The 18,173-nt window shown below is 39.8% G+C and overlaps 1 protein-coding gene across 1 annotated transcript in view; it reads left to right on the top strand.

Annotated features, from left to right (window-relative positions):
* Window positions 1–18,122, top strand: part of itchb (itchy E3 ubiquitin protein ligase b) — a 31,075-nt gene extending 12,953 nt beyond the window's left edge. The window contains exons 5-24 of the mRNA XM_071475478.1: window positions 2,280–2,414; window positions 3,094–3,139; window positions 3,261–3,442; window positions 3,884–4,121; window positions 4,902–4,997; window positions 6,253–6,427; window positions 6,707–6,776; window positions 7,678–7,762; window positions 7,934–8,062; window positions 9,396–9,468; window positions 10,714–10,785; window positions 11,564–11,652; window positions 12,083–12,242; window positions 12,354–12,487; window positions 13,242–13,382; window positions 13,551–13,671; window positions 13,801–13,905; window positions 14,430–14,526; window positions 14,869–14,941; window positions 15,296–18,122. Coding sequence (XP_071331579.1) covers window positions 2,280–2,414; window positions 3,094–3,139; window positions 3,261–3,442; window positions 3,884–4,121; window positions 4,902–4,997; window positions 6,253–6,427; window positions 6,707–6,776; window positions 7,678–7,762; window positions 7,934–8,062; window positions 9,396–9,468; window positions 10,714–10,785; window positions 11,564–11,652; window positions 12,083–12,242; window positions 12,354–12,487; window positions 13,242–13,382; window positions 13,551–13,671; window positions 13,801–13,905; window positions 14,430–14,526; window positions 14,869–14,941; window positions 15,296–15,395 — 2,321 coding nt within the window. The 3' untranslated portion in view covers window positions 15,396–18,122. The remainder of the gene's footprint in view (window positions 1–2,279; window positions 2,415–3,093; window positions 3,140–3,260; window positions 3,443–3,883; window positions 4,122–4,901; window positions 4,998–6,252; window positions 6,428–6,706; window positions 6,777–7,677; window positions 7,763–7,933; window positions 8,063–9,395; window positions 9,469–10,713; window positions 10,786–11,563; window positions 11,653–12,082; window positions 12,243–12,353; window positions 12,488–13,241; window positions 13,383–13,550; window positions 13,672–13,800; window positions 13,906–14,429; window positions 14,527–14,868; window positions 14,942–15,295) is intronic.
* Window positions 18,123–18,173: the final 51 nt, after the last annotated feature.

The raw sequence follows: 18,173 nt of genomic DNA, 5'->3' as shown, positions 1-18,173 counted from the left end.
ATGCGCACCAAAACACCGAGGCAGCCATCCGCGGCGCCATGGCAACAGAATATGTATTTATTATATATATATTTATTATATATTTATTATAGATATATGTTATTTAGATCAAATTAGAATCTGTGTCTTTGACATATAGTTCAGGTAGATCAGAAGCTGGTGTGGCTCAGAGCTCGGGTTCCATGTGAAACTCTACAGTGCAAATCCAAACATTATTTTTTGTCAGGGAGTCTATGTTATCCAATATAATTTTTACTTTGTATATGGAGTCTCAAAAATGGTGACATGGCTTTTTTTTTTCCAATGACATCTAGGCTAAACAGCTTTGGTTCTTTGTGTAGTGTGGGGTGTATTTTCTTTTCTTTTCTAATGGTGGATCTTTTGTCTGTTCAGCAGTATTGGCTGTTACTGCCACAACTGCCGTTTTTCTTTTATAACTACTGTCATAGCTGCCAACAATGTAAAATGCATCACTTTCTGGCAAAGACCTATTTGTTGTGACACAGGTTGATACAACTATGTTACAGCAGTGAAGCAAAATGTGGATATAAAAAAAAGTTATTTTAATCAAACTGCTTGAAGCAGTTGACTCACTTACTTACTTCTACCTGACACCCTCCCTCAGGGAGTACAGACTGTCAGCAAGGGACCTCCAGAGTTTTGGGTCATTAGCTTCCTTTTCTACCTGTTACCAGGTGACAGTGTTTCCCACAGATCTGGGATATACTTGTGGTGGTAAATGAAGAGGGGGGTTGGGGTCGGGGGTCAAAACCGATCACACCTGAAAAAAAGACACTTTGCCTTACATGTCCCGCTAGAATGTATCTCGTCAAGTTAAAATCATTCGTGCGAAAAGGTAGCGCGATCAACAAACTTTGTCACCAGATCTTGTTGTGAACACGAAGGCTGCACTTGTCGAAATATAGGCATTGGTGCAGCATCCGTAGTCCCACTTTTAGCATTTTATTGATATTCTAGAAACTGGAAGAGGGTCCTGCAAGCTGAATAACAGCTGAATGGATCCAAGCCAAACAAGAATGCGTATTTTCACTAGATGACATGAGACATTGTTTTCTGTCTTCCTTCCAATAAGGACTCCTTTCATTACATGATTATTACATTATCATTTCATTACGATTTGAAGAACATATTGTCTGTAAGGCACTCAGCAGGTCTCACGTTCACAGTGACGATCTCAACTGCTGAGCCAGCAGGGGCGTCTATACCGGGGAGTACTTTTATCGTACAGGCTACATGCAGACCAGTGTAATAAAGCTCCACACTCACCGAACAGAGAGAGGAGCCGAGGCTACGTGACAGTCACAGACAAGCCAACGTTATAACAAACATTTTGAACAAATTAAAAACAAAGATAAATCTGTTATGCGTCGCCAATCATACTTTGGCGGCTGTCAATATACCTGGGCCGCCTGCCCAAGTAAAGTCTATGTGTGGGAAACCCTGCCAGGTGTATCCTGGGGTCTCCTGATCTCTGCCTGGAGATCCCGTCGCTGGGTGTTCCTTGGCCATTCTCTTTTCCTCTTTCCTTGAGGCTGTTTAGGTTTCTATAAAAAAAATCAGTCAACCCTAAAATACTGAACGGATTTCAAACCAGTTACAGATGCAGTTTATAAGCCTTGTTCAGAATATGAAATAAATCAGTGAGATGCTCCTCTTTTTGGAAGGAGGCGGCTGTTTTTTTGTTGTCCTCTTTTGCCCTGGTAGATTTTTGGGCTGTTTATCTTTGGTTTGTTTCTCATAATGACTCAATTCAACCCCCTGCCTGGTCACTATTTATGCATGGACCCTGTCCAGCAGTGTTAATGATGGTGAACTCTGGGTATGAATCAAATCGAGAGCTGTTTGATGTTCCACGTCAGAGAAGGAAAAGTACACACACATTCCCATAACTTTGTAATTTAAATTACTTGTAATTTGAAGATGTTTTGGGTTTGTTATAAATGAGCCCTTCATTACTCCCGCAAGAACAAACATTCAGCCTGAACAGGAACAACAGATCTTCCAGTGTTGTTTTGTTCCTCTCGTTTATTGAGATCATTTGTTGTAATTTAAATAATTAGTGAAGAGTGATGAGTTAAGTGAAATGAAGTACTAATGTGGTGATGTTCATAGGCAACCGATGGCAATCATTTCTTTATATTGCTGGTTTGACTTTGATGAAATTTTAAGGGACAATGCATCTCGTCAATGAGTGATATGACTTCATCATGAATAGCAGGTAATATATTTTAATTTTCATTGTTTTACTTTGAACGCAGTCTCTGAGGTGGTGCAGACCTTACAGCTGTGTGCCGACAGAGACCAGTCAGATGTGGTGGGAGATCTGTCCATCTGCCTGGACGGCATGACCGTCGACCCCGAGATGTTTGCCATGGCCAAGGCTGACCATCACAGTGAGTCACAAGCTGAAGACAGTTTACATCAAAAGCATGCAGACCTGTTTGAATGTTTTTCAGGTTTATGTCATTACATCTGTAAAAAATACAATTGATGGATGCACTTGTTTAGTTAAACAAATACCAGAAAAAAAATGGAAATGAGCAAATTTCTAAATGGTTTTCATATGAAATCCTAGGCCCTGTTGAGACCTGGTACAGAGAGAGAAAGAGAGAAAGAGAAAGAAAGAGAGAGAGAGGTGTTTTCCACCTTTTGAAATAGTACAATATTTTCAGTTCATTATGAAACTGTGGCAGAAGAGGTCCGTAGAGTAGGCAGTTCTTCATTGTGGCCCAGGACGTTCACACTGCTGAAAGAATGTGGTCACATGTGGCCCAGACCATCTCAGAATGTGGTCTGGGTGATCAGATCTCAAATGCATCCTCAATGCGTCTTGGGTGCATTCCACCTTGAGCTGTCCACCTTGAGATCAGATCAACCCAGACGGATCTTATTATCAGGTCTGAACACAGCCTTAGTTCCTTGAAGTTCAAAGATGAGGGATAATTAAGCAAAACTTCATCAACATGGTTTAGTATAGTCACATTAGATAGAACATGTTTGTTAGACTGGTTGTGTTATGTGTGAAAAGGAACTCATTTTATGCTTTCCTCATCTTGTTTGTTTTTATTTCAGGTACATCAAATGGGGAATCACAACCTAATGGGGATCATGCCATAAGGTACAATACTCCTCATCCTCAGTGGAGTTTCACTTGTGTCACATTTCCACTTTCACATTATTATTATTATTGTTTTTTTCTTCCTGCTTTATTTACCTCCGTCCACCCTCGCTCCTCACAGGCAGAGTCGAGACAGTTCTCCAGCTGTGGATGGTGTAGAGCACAAGTCGTCTCCCAGTGGGCGGAGGTCAGTGAGCAGTACAGGGTCTCCCTTGGTGTCATCAGGGAGTGTGAAGCCTCTCCGGCCACCCAGGCCCTCCAGACCTCCTCCTCCAACCCCCCGCAGACCCACCTCTTCACCAGGTCAGACATTTACTGAAGAAATGCCGATCTGTTCTAGACACAAATATTAAGTGCTCCTCCTCTGACATTAACACTTATTGTATCACAATCTAATTAATGTCAAAAATTTACCCTGAGGCTAATTTGGGACCTGGGCCAACACTTGACTCACTCTGAATGACACTGTTTGTACACTCAGTTTAATCTTATACAAGTCATATTGACACAAGGAAAGGCTGAGAAATAGCACAAATAATTAGGCTTAAATGTGTCAGTGTCATGTCTGTGAAGATGAAAATTGGTCTTTAATTAAATCTACCTGTTACCAACTCAAGCTGCAAAGCCCTTCTGCCTTGATGAAGTGAAACAGAATTCTTTTTATCTTTCTTAATTTATCTGTAACTGTCCCATCCTGGTCTGAAGATCTGTGATTAACGCAGTGATTTCCAATTCTCTCCTCAGCATCCTCCAGCAACGGCTCTGCACCAGCCGATGGCAGTGACGGTCAGTCAGGTTCTGACACACCAGTACGAACACCGGCCTCAGGACCCTCATCTACCCCAGACACAAGTCCATCAGCAGGCTCAGACAGGAACTCCACACCGGCCTCGAGCTCTGGAGCAGCGACCAGACAGCCAACCATCACCCCTGTGGTCACTCCCAGGGTCCCTGCTGTCAACACTGGCCCGCTGCCCCTGGGGTTAGCTCTCATTTTGTTATCACTGGAGCAAAGACAGAGGACAAGCTATGAAAACACTTGTTCATTATTAGAGAGTTAATGAAAAATGAAATGTGATTAATCACTCAGAGGGGGATTAGTGAGTCATAAAGAAATTTTATTATCTTTGAGCAAAAAGTAGAGTCTATCAAACATTTACTTCAGCTCAATAAAAATACGGCAATGAGGTAATTATCTAATTCCTGAGGGATTACACTGGTAAATGGAAGTGTATGCTCATTAGGGATGTGTGAGTGTGAGGACAACAATGAAGTGGGATTACTTGCTGATGTGAATCAAACCTTCACTGAAATACATAAGAAGATAAAAAGAAAACACACAAAGCAGATACGTGAGCAGGCACACGTGACAAATGCGAGGGTAGATAAATGTTTTTGCGACTGCTAGCACATTATTATTGATAGGAAAGGGTGACATGTTACTTGTTTGGCTGTAGAAAACAACACAGATGTGTCTGAGCATTAATCACATCTGTGAGTTTGTCACTTTTACATTTATACACTCCATTATCATCACTATCTTTTTCTCTGGTCGGTCTCTTTGGTTTCCGGCTGTAATTCCTTTGTCAGCTATTATATTGTCATGACTGTGGCAACATCGTGACCTTCACCAGCTATTTGCTGCTTTGCAGTAGGATGACTCATTTCTTTATAGCTGTTTTAGATCTATACAGAACCGAAATGGCTGGAGTCATGCACCATTACATGATGTCCTGAATTTTATTGTCCATGTTTTATCTAGGTGGGAACAGAGGGTGGATCCAAACGGCAGGGTGTATTTTGTCGATCATGTGGAAAAGAGAACAACGTGGGAACGCCCTGAACCATTGCCCCCTGGGTAAAAAATCCTTCTCGTTTGATGTTTCTTTTCTTAGATACAGAAAGCAGTAGACTGTTTCTATTTTCCCTTTGAGGTTTATGGGAGCATAAAGTAGTAATGGTCGTATAGTAGATCAAATCTGACTGCCTCTGTCTTAAAAGATATGGTTACTGGTGCAGTACAGTAGATGGAGCAGCTGCTGTCCACTGCTCTTCAAACTAGTAATGCGTCTTAGCTACACCTTCACATCATCATCAGACTTAATTTGATGCTGCTGGAGAGAAACAGCTTTGCATTTGAACAGGAAACTATGTTAAACTTAACCTGTGGTGTTTTGACCGACGGGTTCCCATTTCGTTGGTATCCCATACATACATACAAACATGTGTGGCCATGTGCACGTGGATAGTGGTATCATGCTGGAGTTAGTGGCAGTAACGTGCCAAGAAATGTAGCAGTGCAACAATCAAAGTCAAGGATGAAGAAGACTTAACATGGATTCAGTGCAGGTTTCAGTGTATTCCAAAAAACTGGCTTTTCTAATAAATATATGAGGTCACACATTTGTCAAGCCTGAATGATACAAACAGTGCAGTGAAGAACAAAGACTACCTCCAACAGATCAGTGCATTTAATGATGTAGCTCGATTGATGACAGGCCTCTGTTACTGCAGCCACATACAAAGGTATCTTGCTCTGCAAATTCCCGGTGTAAACAGGGTGTTACTGTAAGTGTATCGATATGAAGATAAATGAAAGCGCACTGTAATTCCACAGGCAGTTTGCCAGTGTTTCTGTTTGTCTTGTTAAGTCAGTCTTTTCAAATTCCACATAGGAGTGAAGTATAAACCCTGCACACTTTGTTGACTGCAGATCATGACCGCTTTTTGGCTGGACTGCCTCCTGTGTAATTTGCTGAGAGCAGCATGCGGCTCGACCCTGTGCCTCCTTCATTTACCACATTGATAATTCACTTTATTTTTTGAGCTTTGATGCATTTACTCATCCAGGCTTTCTCCACTCCACTGTGTGAACCGATAGGGCAGAGTAATGTGGACCCAATGGATCATGTCGTTCTTAGCAACATATTTTAACATTCTTCAATTCAAGACTTTGTTGACATGGCTGGTTAAAATCAAGTTTGACAAAGCTTGTACAGAATGTAGATTTTTAAAACCAAGTAGTCACTTTCTGTTTAAAAGCACCATGATAAATGAATTGGTTTTAATAGTGCATAACTCCCATTGTCTTCCCTCATTTCATTCTTCGTTAGCTGGGAGCGCCGTGTCGACCAGATGGGGCGTGTCTACTTTGTTGACCACATCACTCGAACCACCACGTGGCAGCGCCCCACTATGGAGACAGTGCGTAACTATGAGCAGTGGCAGCACCAGCGCAACCAGCTGCAGGGCGCCATGCAGCAGTTTAACCAGAGGTTCATATTCGGGGTGAGACTTCCTCTTTGTAAAGTGACACGTCCATGAGTTTTAGATTTGAAATCTAGAAACCTTCTCTTAATGCTGATACTTCAACACATTTATTTGTGTCAGTGGTCACTGCAACCCAGTTACTGTTAATAGGCAAAATTAAAGTTAAGTTAAAGTATTTTTCCACCGTTACCCAGTAACCTGTTTCTTTTTATGATATTACTGTTAGTGACAAACACCACTGATTCTCAAACAACCATATTTTATTCATATTAACTATTCTGCTTGTCTGCTCTGTAGGTACAAGACCAGGTCGCCGCCACTCAGAATAAGGAGTTTGATCCTCTCGGGCCTCTGCCACATGGATGGGGTAAGATCATTAAGGCTTTTTGGTTTAGATACACAGGCATCTGAGACATCATTGAGACATTTTTAGCTCACCAGCACTTAGATTTCATTCAAGGGTACTAATGTGTGTTAAAGTACTCCATATTACTTATACTGTAAGGGCTCACTCAAGAAGTTTGTTGTTTGTTTAAAATACGTAGCTTTCAACAGTGACCTCCGGCACCCGAAATTTCTTTTTGATGAGGCAATCCACTTGGCAACTAGTGGCAACTTCCTGCACACTTCCACGTCATATACAAGATTGTTAAATACAATATTTTAATACTGTGCAGATGTGTGTATACTTAACAGGAAGACTGTTTCTTCCATTGCACCAAAAACAACCAAACCTTCATAGTTAGTCACTTGTCCTGGATTTTGACCAACATCTCTGCAGATTTACTGCTTTTATTGCTTGATCTGATTGTTACTCAATTTCATTATACTGGACCTTAATTTACCTCAGGGAGTGCATGCTATTGGTACCTCTATCTCTAAACAGGCCTCTTGTCTTACAGCTCCATTAATATGCAGTGATACTTCTGATGTTTGCCACATGACTCATTTTTATTGTTGAATATGAATTTATTAAACTGTAGGTATATGTATGAGTGCTTATCTTTGTTATCTGTTATCTGGTATGCAACAAACATACCACAGAAACAATTGAATTTTCTAACAGAAAAGGGATGATTTTGTTTATAAAGGCTTAAGGTCACGATGGATGGTCTGAGGGAAATAATGCAATCACTGTAAACCTCCAATATCTCAAAAGTATTAAGCTAAAAGGCTTAAAGGTTTTAATGTTGCCTTGTGGACGCCCAGAATTACCACTGTTTTAGCATCAGGTTTTATAACTGACTAATCGTTATTATGTCTTTCAGAGAAGAGAACAGACACCAATGGCAGAGTTTATTTTGTACATCATCCTACACGGTCAACACAGTGGGAGGACCCACGAACACAAGGGTTAGTTTGTGTGTGTTTGCATGCTCCTCTGCTGTCATTTCAGATAACATGCATATCAGATGGAAATGGAAATGCACTGTACTTGTATATAGCATAATTGTGTTTGCTCCATCTTTTTCACTTCCCCTGAAATAATCCATCGCTGAATATTGATCCACTCTCATTTTTTAGGTTGCTCAATGAGAAGCCGCTTCCAGAGGGCTGGGAGATGAGGTTCACAGTCGATGGTATTCCCTACTTCGTAGACCACAACAGGAGAACCACAACCTACATTGACCCACGCACTGGAAAGTCCTCACTGTATGTCCTCCACCTTATTGATTTCCACTTACTCAAAATCCTCAGACTTTTGAAAAATCACATGACATTATTATTTTGTGATTTAAAGAGTCATGAAGTGATCCGTGATTTTTGTTGACTCTGGGTACTGGAATTACAGAGCTGCCAACTACTGCTTTTACTTTTTAATTTTTAGACATGAACATGCTAGTAAATTAGACAGCTAATGAAGAGGCAGTGAATGAACTGTAATAATAGTAATACTGCTTTGTAAGTTTTTGTTATTTTGGCTTTAATACAACATTCAACCTTTTTGACATGAGAAGCAAAAATTAGTCATATCACCACAGTGTTTCTATGAACATGAACATGCTTCCTGTTTTCCAAAACAATTAGGAATTTACCAGCAGGCCAAAGCAGATGGATCAGGTTTTTGGGGAAGTGTGTACTTAAATTACAACAGCCTGGACGATTGAGTGAACATAGTGAATTGTGGCTGGCAATAGAAAGAAAAGAGTGAAACACATATACTAGTTGCTCTTTTGTAACTATTATACCCTGGATACATGTTGCTTGGAGCCAGTGTCAATAACATTCTGGCTTTAGTCTTTCCTGCACTTGTGCATGCCAGAAGTGAATGAGTCAGAGAAAACCACAGACTCAGTCTACAGTCTAAAGCTGGTATTATGACAAAGTAGTTGCTTGAAGCTGATAGGTATCTAACTTTTTCAGATTTACATCAAACTATTTCTTACTTTAGCTTGGATTTGACAGTTATATTATTTAATATATAGCCCCTCTGCTCTGTTGTAGAAAGTAGTTGTGTTTCTGAGTCATTGTCTCTGAAATCCCCCTCTATTTTTAGAACCTGCAATGTATTATCCTGATATGACAAATAGGTCACTGCCTCTCTTTCATTCTGACATTCTCACCATCGTGTCACCTCAGCCGACTCATGATAATAACCTGTGAGCGTAATCTAACTTGTGAGTGATTACTTTGCTTTGGTAACAGTAGGGGAAAAACCAGTTTGGTGTGTGGGTATAACAATGCGGCAGTGATGAGACACATATTTATGTATGTGTGTCAAATACTGCTCGAATACTTTTTGGAATTACCTCAGATCTGGGGGAAAACTAAACTGCCAAACAAGATAATTTCATTGCCTCTGCAAGTATATCTGTTTTAATGGTAGCAGCAAAAAAAAAACAAAAAACATAACAACACATGAAAACAGCAAAAAATATCAGCTTGAGACAAGACATAAAAAAACAACAAATACATGTTAAAATAATAAGTGATGTGCTTTAGTTATATAGAAACATATTAAGAGTTTGTTCCTTTTACTTCACAGTGAAAACGGACCTCAGATCACCTACGTTCGAGACTTCAAAGCCAAAGTACAGTACTTCAGATTCTGGTGCCAGGTAGGGATCACTGTATATCAGTGTGCAGATTGACAGGGTCACTGGTTACTTATTCTTAAGTAAAGCACATGTTTCTTCCTTCGTTTCCTGAGCAGACAGACTGCTTCTATTTATACCCTGTTCAGAACAAGCTGTTTTAAATTACTAGATATTATATGTAGGGGATCAGCAATTCTCTCTTACTGGAGAAGTGCAGTAGGTGATTTCACTGATTGGCACTCTTTCACAATGTGAAAGGGTGCCAATCAGTGGACTAAGGATAGCATGAACTAAGGTTAGAAATTGTTAGAATAAAAGTCAGTCTTGGCACACAACTGGCCAGTCCTCTTGCATTATGGCTCCTGCATACGCTGCCGTAACATTAATTTTATTAAGTTCATTTCGTATACTGTGCCAGATGGATCTAATAGACTGTTCATATCAACACTGAGCCATGTCAGATTGTTTGATAAATGACCAGTGAATCATAGCAGCAGACACACACGGTATCAGTCTGTGCTGCACTCACCTTTTGAAAATGCAGAAAACTATAAATAAGATTTGATCACTGGCACCTCTATCCACTGAAAAAAACCTCAAAAGAGAAGGAGATTTTAAAATGAAGAGCAGATAAGTGTGTGTTTGAGCACTAGTATTACATTCATTCTCAGTATAGTCTGTATCATTGCATGTCATATTCTGATTGGTTGGTTGGTAAACATGCAAAGCAGCAGTTACACTGAGGAAATAAAAGGTAAATGGACTGCACTTACATAGTGCTTTTCTAGTTAAGTTAATTTCAATCTTTGAGTATAGAAATAATTTACAGTTTATTGTTAACACATTAGATATTCTTCTCTAAATTTTAATTGGCCATTGCATAACAAATAAAATTCAAGTACATTTCTTAAAAGAATTATTATAAAAGATTTCACTTCTTACGAAAAGATATGTCAGTTCACTCAGACAAGGATGAATCACATCTGTATATCCTCTTGTGAGACTTGTGCTTGTTCTAAATCTGTGGTCAGTCTCGTTTTTATAACCATCACAAACCGATCATTATAAAAGTTGCAGCAAAAGCATCTACTACATTATACCCACAGACTTAATGTACAGTCTATGATTATACGGGTGATGTTGTGAGTCTTTCATAGCGGCTGTTAACTGCATCTTGAATGACTCTTGATCTCGCAGTTGTTGTCCTGTCAGAACTGAAAGCACATTTGACATCTAACTGCTTCTGACATTTCCCCCTTTCCCCAGCAACTGTCAATGCCTCAACACATCAAGATCACCGTATCCAGAAAAACCCTGTTTGAGGACTCGTTTCAGCAGGTAAGGTGACCCCGCCCCAGCCTGAGCCACGCACTTCGTTGTGCTTGTTGCTTTGTCTGCTATTCAAAAAATGTACCTCACTTAGTCTGCCTCTAGCTAAAGTGACGCTGTCCTGGTCATCCCTCTTTTCTACTTAAAAATCAGTATATTTACCACCTTAACGAAATCCACAAAAACGTTGTTGAAATGATGCAACTTTAAGGTCTTAAAAGAGGCTTGGAGGCATGCAGAAGTGCAGGAAAGACTAAAGGCTTTCAGTTGAGCCTCTTTTTTTCAGTGTCTTATACTATTTTTGAACTGGTTTTTAAAAAGTGACATTGAGCAGTAGTAAGATATTTTGAAAGTCGGCTTGACTTTCTCACCTTTTTTTTGTTGGTATCATTGTTTTTTTGTTAATCTATTTTACATTACTGGCACAAAAAAGTTACTCATTGTGAGTAGGAGACTTGGCAGAAAGGTGAACATGTAAAACAGTAACTGGTGTATGTGCAATACAAGTTCATTCAGTTATCTGTAGAGGGTGTTTGACTTTGTTTTCAGGTCTCTGTATGTTAAGTATTAATGATGTGTTGAACTCATTGATGCTGTGTTTTAAAGTGTTTTACTTTTGCTGCTCCGTGTAAAATGTTGTGGGGATTGATCTTAATGTTTTTCAGCAGCGTTTCACAAAATGAGCTTCAGCAATTGTGACAAAAAAAACATAATACCCCCACTAAGATACTGCTGTGTAATACAGTGACTCCACCACCAACCTGTCAGTATATTGTCTCTGTTTTAGATAATGAGCTTCAATGCTCAAGATTTACGAAGGAGACTCTGGATCATCTTCCCTGGAGAAGAGGGTCTTGATTATGGAGGCGTGGCCAGGTAAGTTAGAAAATGGCAAAACATGAATGCTTGTAAATGTGTGTTCATTATAGTTGTGTTTATTGTAGTTTTGGTCTATCCCTCACTCTGAATAATCATTTGGAATTTTTGCTTCTAAAATCACTGTTAATATTTGTCTTCACCACGACTTCAGCAGCAGAAGCCTCCTTTAAATATTTTCGGGAGGATGATTTATCTTTTTGGAACATGACTTCTCTGAAACCCACTCCTACTTTGGCTCACACCTGGACTATTGTCTGTCTTTATACTGTCACTTTCTTTAAAGCATTTGTAGACTTTGCCATGTTTCTTGTAAATTTTACCTCACTTATGTAAATCTGCCCCAAATGGACAACTCCTTATTCTTTAATTTGTTAGCTAGCGAGGTGGCTACATTTTTTTCTCATCACTGTTGTCCTCTCTTCTTCAGGGAGTGGTTCTTCCTGTTGTCCCACGAGGTCTTGAACCCCATGTACTGCCTGTTTGAATATGCCGGTAAAGATAACTACTGTCTTCAAATCAACCCCGCCTCCTACATCAACCCCGACCACCTCAAGTATTTCAAGTTCATCGGACGCTTCATTGCCATGGTAAGTCATTTTATCACGTGCTGGAATTTTCCTTGGCTGGAAAGATCATTGTAAGAGTGGTTTCAGGGTTTTGTATCGTAAGAATTTAACAGTATTGTTTCTGCCCCTCAGGCTCTTTTCCATGGGAAGTTCATCGACACTGGTTTCTCGCTGCCATTTTACAAGCGCATCCTGAACAAGCCGCTGGCTCTCAAAGACCTGGAGTCAATAGACCCTGAGTTTTACAACTCGCTCATGTGGATCAAGTGAGTACACTGTATGTGGAAGGCTGTTTGAGAGAGGTGGTATTATACACGTGTTTAAGTGATTGTGCACCTCCTCTGTCAATCTCAGTTGCAAAAATGTTCCTGTTTTTCATTCATGGATTAAGAGTTGAAATAAAACTCCTTAAGTGTTAGGCACCCCTCTGGGTTTCAAATGTGCTAAATGTATTGCTAGGATGAGTTGATGATGATGATGATGAGATTGCCTGATGTCTCACTGAAGCACAAAGTTATCCGTGTTTCACAAATTGTAAAACCTGGTTCAGTCTCGAGCCTTTGAGTCTGAGTCAAGTCTCAAGTCTGCAGAATGCTTCAGACATTACAGCAATAGGACTGCTTGTTAAAACTTAAAAGAATCTCAGAGGCAGAGGTGGGTCCCCTGGCCTGAAAGACAGACAAACCTTCTGCTAACGTCAGAGGAAAATATCATAGTTTATTAAAGTATATGACCTAATTTTAAGGACCAACGAGTTGAGACACAATATCACACAGTGAAGGCCACACATTCAATGAGTGAGGCAACTGTTCAGCACCGTCATCTATAAAATAAGTTGATCACAAGATGAGACCCATCAGGTTTGTTGACACACTGTTTATCTGCCATGTCAAACTGTCAACCCCCCCCTTTTTTTTTTTTTTTTTTTTTTGTAGTGTGAAGTAAAATGAACATGACATATAACAGGAGCAACAGCGAAGGGAAGGGAATAGTGTTGTAATTGTCTGTGCTGCTCTTTAGGGATAACAACATCGAGGAGTGCGGACTGGAGATGTTCTTCTCTGTTGACAAAGAGATCCTGGGGGAAATCACCACCCATGAGCTGAAGCACGGAGGAGGAGACATCCAAGTCACTGAGGAGAACAAGGAGGAGTACATCAGGTGGGTTTTTATTAAATATGATTTTACAGCCTTTTAATTTCTGTGTCAGGTTGGTTCCACATTTCTAATGTTAGAATTTAGTTTTCTGTTAGAAAATCAACCACACAGTTTTATGAGATGGAGTCTAATGTTTGTGTTTGTGGGGATGCACTTGTCTCCCCCCCACAGGCTGGTAGCAGAGTGGAGGCTGTCCAGAGGGGTGGAGGAGCAGACACAGGCTTTCTTTGAAGGCTTCAACGAGGTCCTCCCTCAGCAGTACCTGCAGTACTTCGATGCTAAAGAGCTGGAGGTATGAATTTGCTATGGGATCCACTGAAGAGGCCTGACATCTGGATGACACATTCTGTACTGTAATACTTTTTCTAGATGAATAAAATGACACATTTAAAACATGTAAATAACTTGTGTCCTGTTGTAGGTAATGCTGTGTGGCATGCAGGAGATTGACCTCGCAGACTGGCAAAGAAACACGATCTACAGGCACTACGCTCGCAGCAGCAAACAGATCATCTGGTTCTGGCAGGTCAGTGTCAAGTTTAAATTAATGTATGTTGTGAGCCTTTGTTATATTATGTTAATGTTTTGTGTTATCTTTCTCATTTATGAGTCGTATGATGATTACTCTGATTAAACAGTAAGCCAGACACCTGGTAGGTGGTGGTAGCACTAATTTGTGAGCCCAGAAGTGACTGAAGCGGACATTTGAACAGAGATATAAATGTGTGGTGCAGCACCTTCAGATAGAGGAGCTCAGATTTACACTTTGTGGTTCCTCTCAGAAATCCAAGAAAATACAACAGGATTTTTGCTAAAAGTAGGCTTTGGTGTATTTATGTGTACACTGTTCGATTTTTAATCCATAAGTGCTAGTTTTTTCCTTTTTTGTCAAAAAAAAGTTTCTTTCCTTAACACATCTTTCCCTGCTCATTGTTCTTTAGTTAGAATGATGCTGTTTTTCTATTACATAATTGATTTAATGAGCTCTTATGTAATCTCTAACCTGGTGACACTGAAGTGTTTTAAACAGCTTGCCACTTTTCTCTGCAGTTCATCAAGGAGATGGACAATGAGAAGAGGATGAGGCTGCTGCAGTTTGTCACCGGTACCTGTCGCCTGCCTGTAGGAGGCTTCGCTGACCTTATGGGTAATCATAATTACAGCAATACACGTTGGCATTTCATTCCAAATGCATCTAGACCAGAGTCTGGATAATGCTCTGTTCTGTTTTGAGTCTGTGTAAACCTGTTCTTCATTTATGTCTGTCTTCTGTTTAATTTGTAGACCAGTAACACTGGTCTTTTTTACAGCAGAGCAGAATGTGAGCTTATAACATGAAGCATTGTTTTACTACTTTCAGTTTTTTATAGCACGTGTAAAGCTAGGTATCACTGTTAGTCCCAGTTTCTTTTATGTGTCATATTGTTCATGCTGTGTTAAATTAACTATGATCATCCAAGCTCCCACTGACCTGTGCTTCACTTTACAGGAAGTAATGGTCCTCAGAAGTTCTGTATTGAGAAGGTGGGAAAAGAAAACTGGCTTCCCAGAAGTCACACATGGTAAGTTCATGCTATGAACTGTCGAGTCCACAGCACATTTATTCAATGTGGATCAGAATTTTTAATTAACTAACTCACCAAGCCTGTTTGTAGCAGTTTGTAGAAAGTTGTAATAATTCCTGATTAGATAGTTGTCGTAAATCAGGGCCAAATTCCATTGAGCTACAAGAACAGATCTCAAAGCACAAGGATTTATATGTGTAAATAGAAAGTAGTTTTTCATGGACCAAATCAAAGTCTTGTTTGATGGTCATATTCAGCTGTTTGTTAAAGACATTGTAGAATAAACACTAAAGGAAAAGACGGAAAAGTCCGATGTCAAGCTGGAAGTTATTTTTCATGTTCCTTTCCCAGCTTTAACAGACTGGACTTGCCGCCCTACAAGAGCTACGAGCAACTGAAGGAGAAGCTGATGTTTGCCATCGAGGAGACAGAAGGCTTCGGACAAGAGTGAGAGAAACCAGGAGAAGTTCAACAGTGGGTGCAGGAGTCTGAAGGAAGAAAGACCACCAGTGTTCAAATCAGGGAGCCTCTTCAGAATAGGGGGGTGTTTTGTGTGTTTGTGCTTGTGCGTGCATGCATGCACCTGTATGGTACTTCTATGGGTGCATGTTGTTGCAAAGGAGCTGGGATTTGGGAACTGGGATCTACTGTGCACACCGTGCTCGCAGCAGGCCTCTCGATGCCTGAGTGGTACGTGGATATTTTGTACTCTTTTAAACCAAAACACAGAAGCTGCTCCTGTCTCTCAGAATGTGCGCTAAATTATGCATGGGACCCCGAAAACTCACCCTTCCTCTTCCCATCATGTGATCATGTAATGGCATGGTGGCCATGGGGCTACAGTCAAAATCTCATAACCAGAAGGATCCAACAGTAAAGTTGGAACCAAGCTGATTTCTTCTTATTAAGTTGCTCTGCACTAAAGCATCATCTCAATGACTAAGCATTTGTGAGCGTGTGCTATTTTAAAACAGGGTTATATTTCACCAAAAAAGCACACTTTGTTGCTCTGAGGTTGTTTTTTTTTTCCATTAGAAAGAGTTTGTCATTATCATCGTCATTATTTCCCATCATACCTTAAAGCTCTCACATTTTCATCCACATCTCTCATGACTAAAGTTGATGACTTTGAGCAGGGGTAGTGTAAGAAGGAGTGCCCCAAATTAACGCTTTAATAACAGTGTTAGTGCTTCAAAGATTTGGTAGACACGTCTAATCTAAGAAACAAGACAGAAACAGTTTTGTGTTCTGGTTCTGTAGTATTTGATCTGTGAATGACTTAATGATTGTGAGAAGTTTTGTAACCTCCATTATTCATAGTGGTGGGAAAATGTGGAGGACTTCAGCAGAACTTAAACTGACCCTAGTTTTATAGGGCCAGGGACTGGACTGGATGGGACGTCTTAGATTAGAGTATTCTAGGGGGAATTTTATAGATTATTCATCTTAATATCAGTTTCAGACATTTTAATGCCTTCCTTCTGCTAATCTGTGGGGTGGTCTCATTAGGATGAAGAAAGTATTTTAAGATAGTGTGTATTCATCGCTTCATTAATTTTGTCAGATCACACAAAAACACAAGTGAAAAACACCATATTCAAGTCAAACCCAATCGAAATCAGCATTGTTGATTGCATGCTTTTACAAAATTCACACACCTGTAGCATTTGAAAGTTGGCAATGGAGTTGTTACCTTATTTACCTCTTTTCTTGCCCCATAGCAAACCGCAAAATGAAAAAATTTAAACACCTCTGCCAGAAAGATGCAGTTCACTATTCAAAACTTTGGTCTTCCGTTTTACACTTGAAGGAACATTTTACCTCTGAGTATTTTCACTTCATCACAGTCAGAATTCCTCTCATGTCATTTGCTTCAGAATTATCGTCTGACACACATGTGAAACAATTCATGTGGTTGAGCTTTCATTTTTGAAGATGTGTTCAAGATATGACTTAAGGTAAAGATTCTTACTGTGGATTGTGGACTGTTGATGATGGATCCCAAGAACAGCCAAATTTGGCAGAAACCTTCAAATGCTTTTACCAACATGGAGCTCAACATGGAGTGTGTACAGAAACAGTCTTTATAATATAACTGTGAATACTTGTTTGGTTTGGTTTGGCTGACGTTACACAACATCTGCTCAACAGTAACAGTAACAGATGATTAATCTTATTTATCTATATGAAATTTAAAAAAAACAAAAAAACACCAGGTAGTGTGGTTGCTCATTTTGGAGTGTCCTTTTGAATTATTTATTTAAACACCAAAAAGACTAGGTTTGGTTACTGGTGAATGTTGGGTTCAGGTGTTGTTCATCTGACAAAGCACAGCACTTTTTGAAAAAAATAAATAAATAAAATTCCCTCCGCCCTCTCTTGCAGCATGTGGAGCCTCCAGTCTGGGTTAGTAAATCTAGGCTCTTTGTTTCCACATGCGTGGTGAGGTGGTGCTTGTCATTAGCCTTCAGGTAGCCTTATTTCCACCCTCAGGCATCAGGTATTCTCTTTAGCAACCTGATGCCAGCAGAGATGATGGACCACGCAGGTGTCATGGTCAGATGTATTTTCTGGACTCTGGCTCTGCTGTGGAGACGGAACCAGACCAAGAGGCGTTTGAAGTTCTTATGAAGAAACTGCACCAGTGAGGAAAAGCTATGAGACTAGAGTTGATGACACGCAGCCTGTTTCGATGGCTAACTGTGACTTCAGCTGGGATAACAAATACTGAGACAAAGCCAGTGTAATATAACGAATGTAACATGACGAATAGTTAATTGGTAAAGTTGCCTATTTACATTTTTTTTGCCTCAGATTGTTACCCCTCATACAGAGTGTCGTTTTAATCTTGTTCTGGGTCGATCACATAATAAAAACCCCGGGTACATAGTAGTTCAGCAAATTTGTAAATATCATAATTCACCGCTCTTTTTTGTTTGTGTTTGCGCTCCAGAATCCTCTATGTACAACTAAACCACTGTCACTCCTGTATATGAAAACAAGTTGTAAATGGTGTCAATAACAAATTTTCTTTTGTAAAAGAATGGTTTTAATAAGAGGTTTATGGTAACATTATATTTTCTTTTCCCTGTTTAATTTCTGATGTACATGAAAGATGTGTAATATAGAAATTGTCACCTTAATAAATTAAATCAAAAATGTGTCTTTGTGCCTTGGATGAATGTGATTTGTTCTTTGACATAAACAGTAAACATGTTGTTTAATTATA

The sequence above is a fragment of the Trachinotus anak genome, unplaced genomic scaffold, assembly GCF_046630095.1.
Source record: "Trachinotus anak isolate AG129_WGS33_773 ecotype Australia unplaced genomic scaffold, CSIRO_AGI_Tana_v1 ptg000004l, whole genome shotgun sequence".
NCBI classification, from domain to species: Eukaryota; Metazoa; Chordata; class Actinopteri; order Carangiformes; family Carangidae; genus Trachinotus; species Trachinotus anak.
Note: the sequence above shows the minus strand (reverse complement) of the source record. Positions and strands in the feature narration are given on the sequence as shown.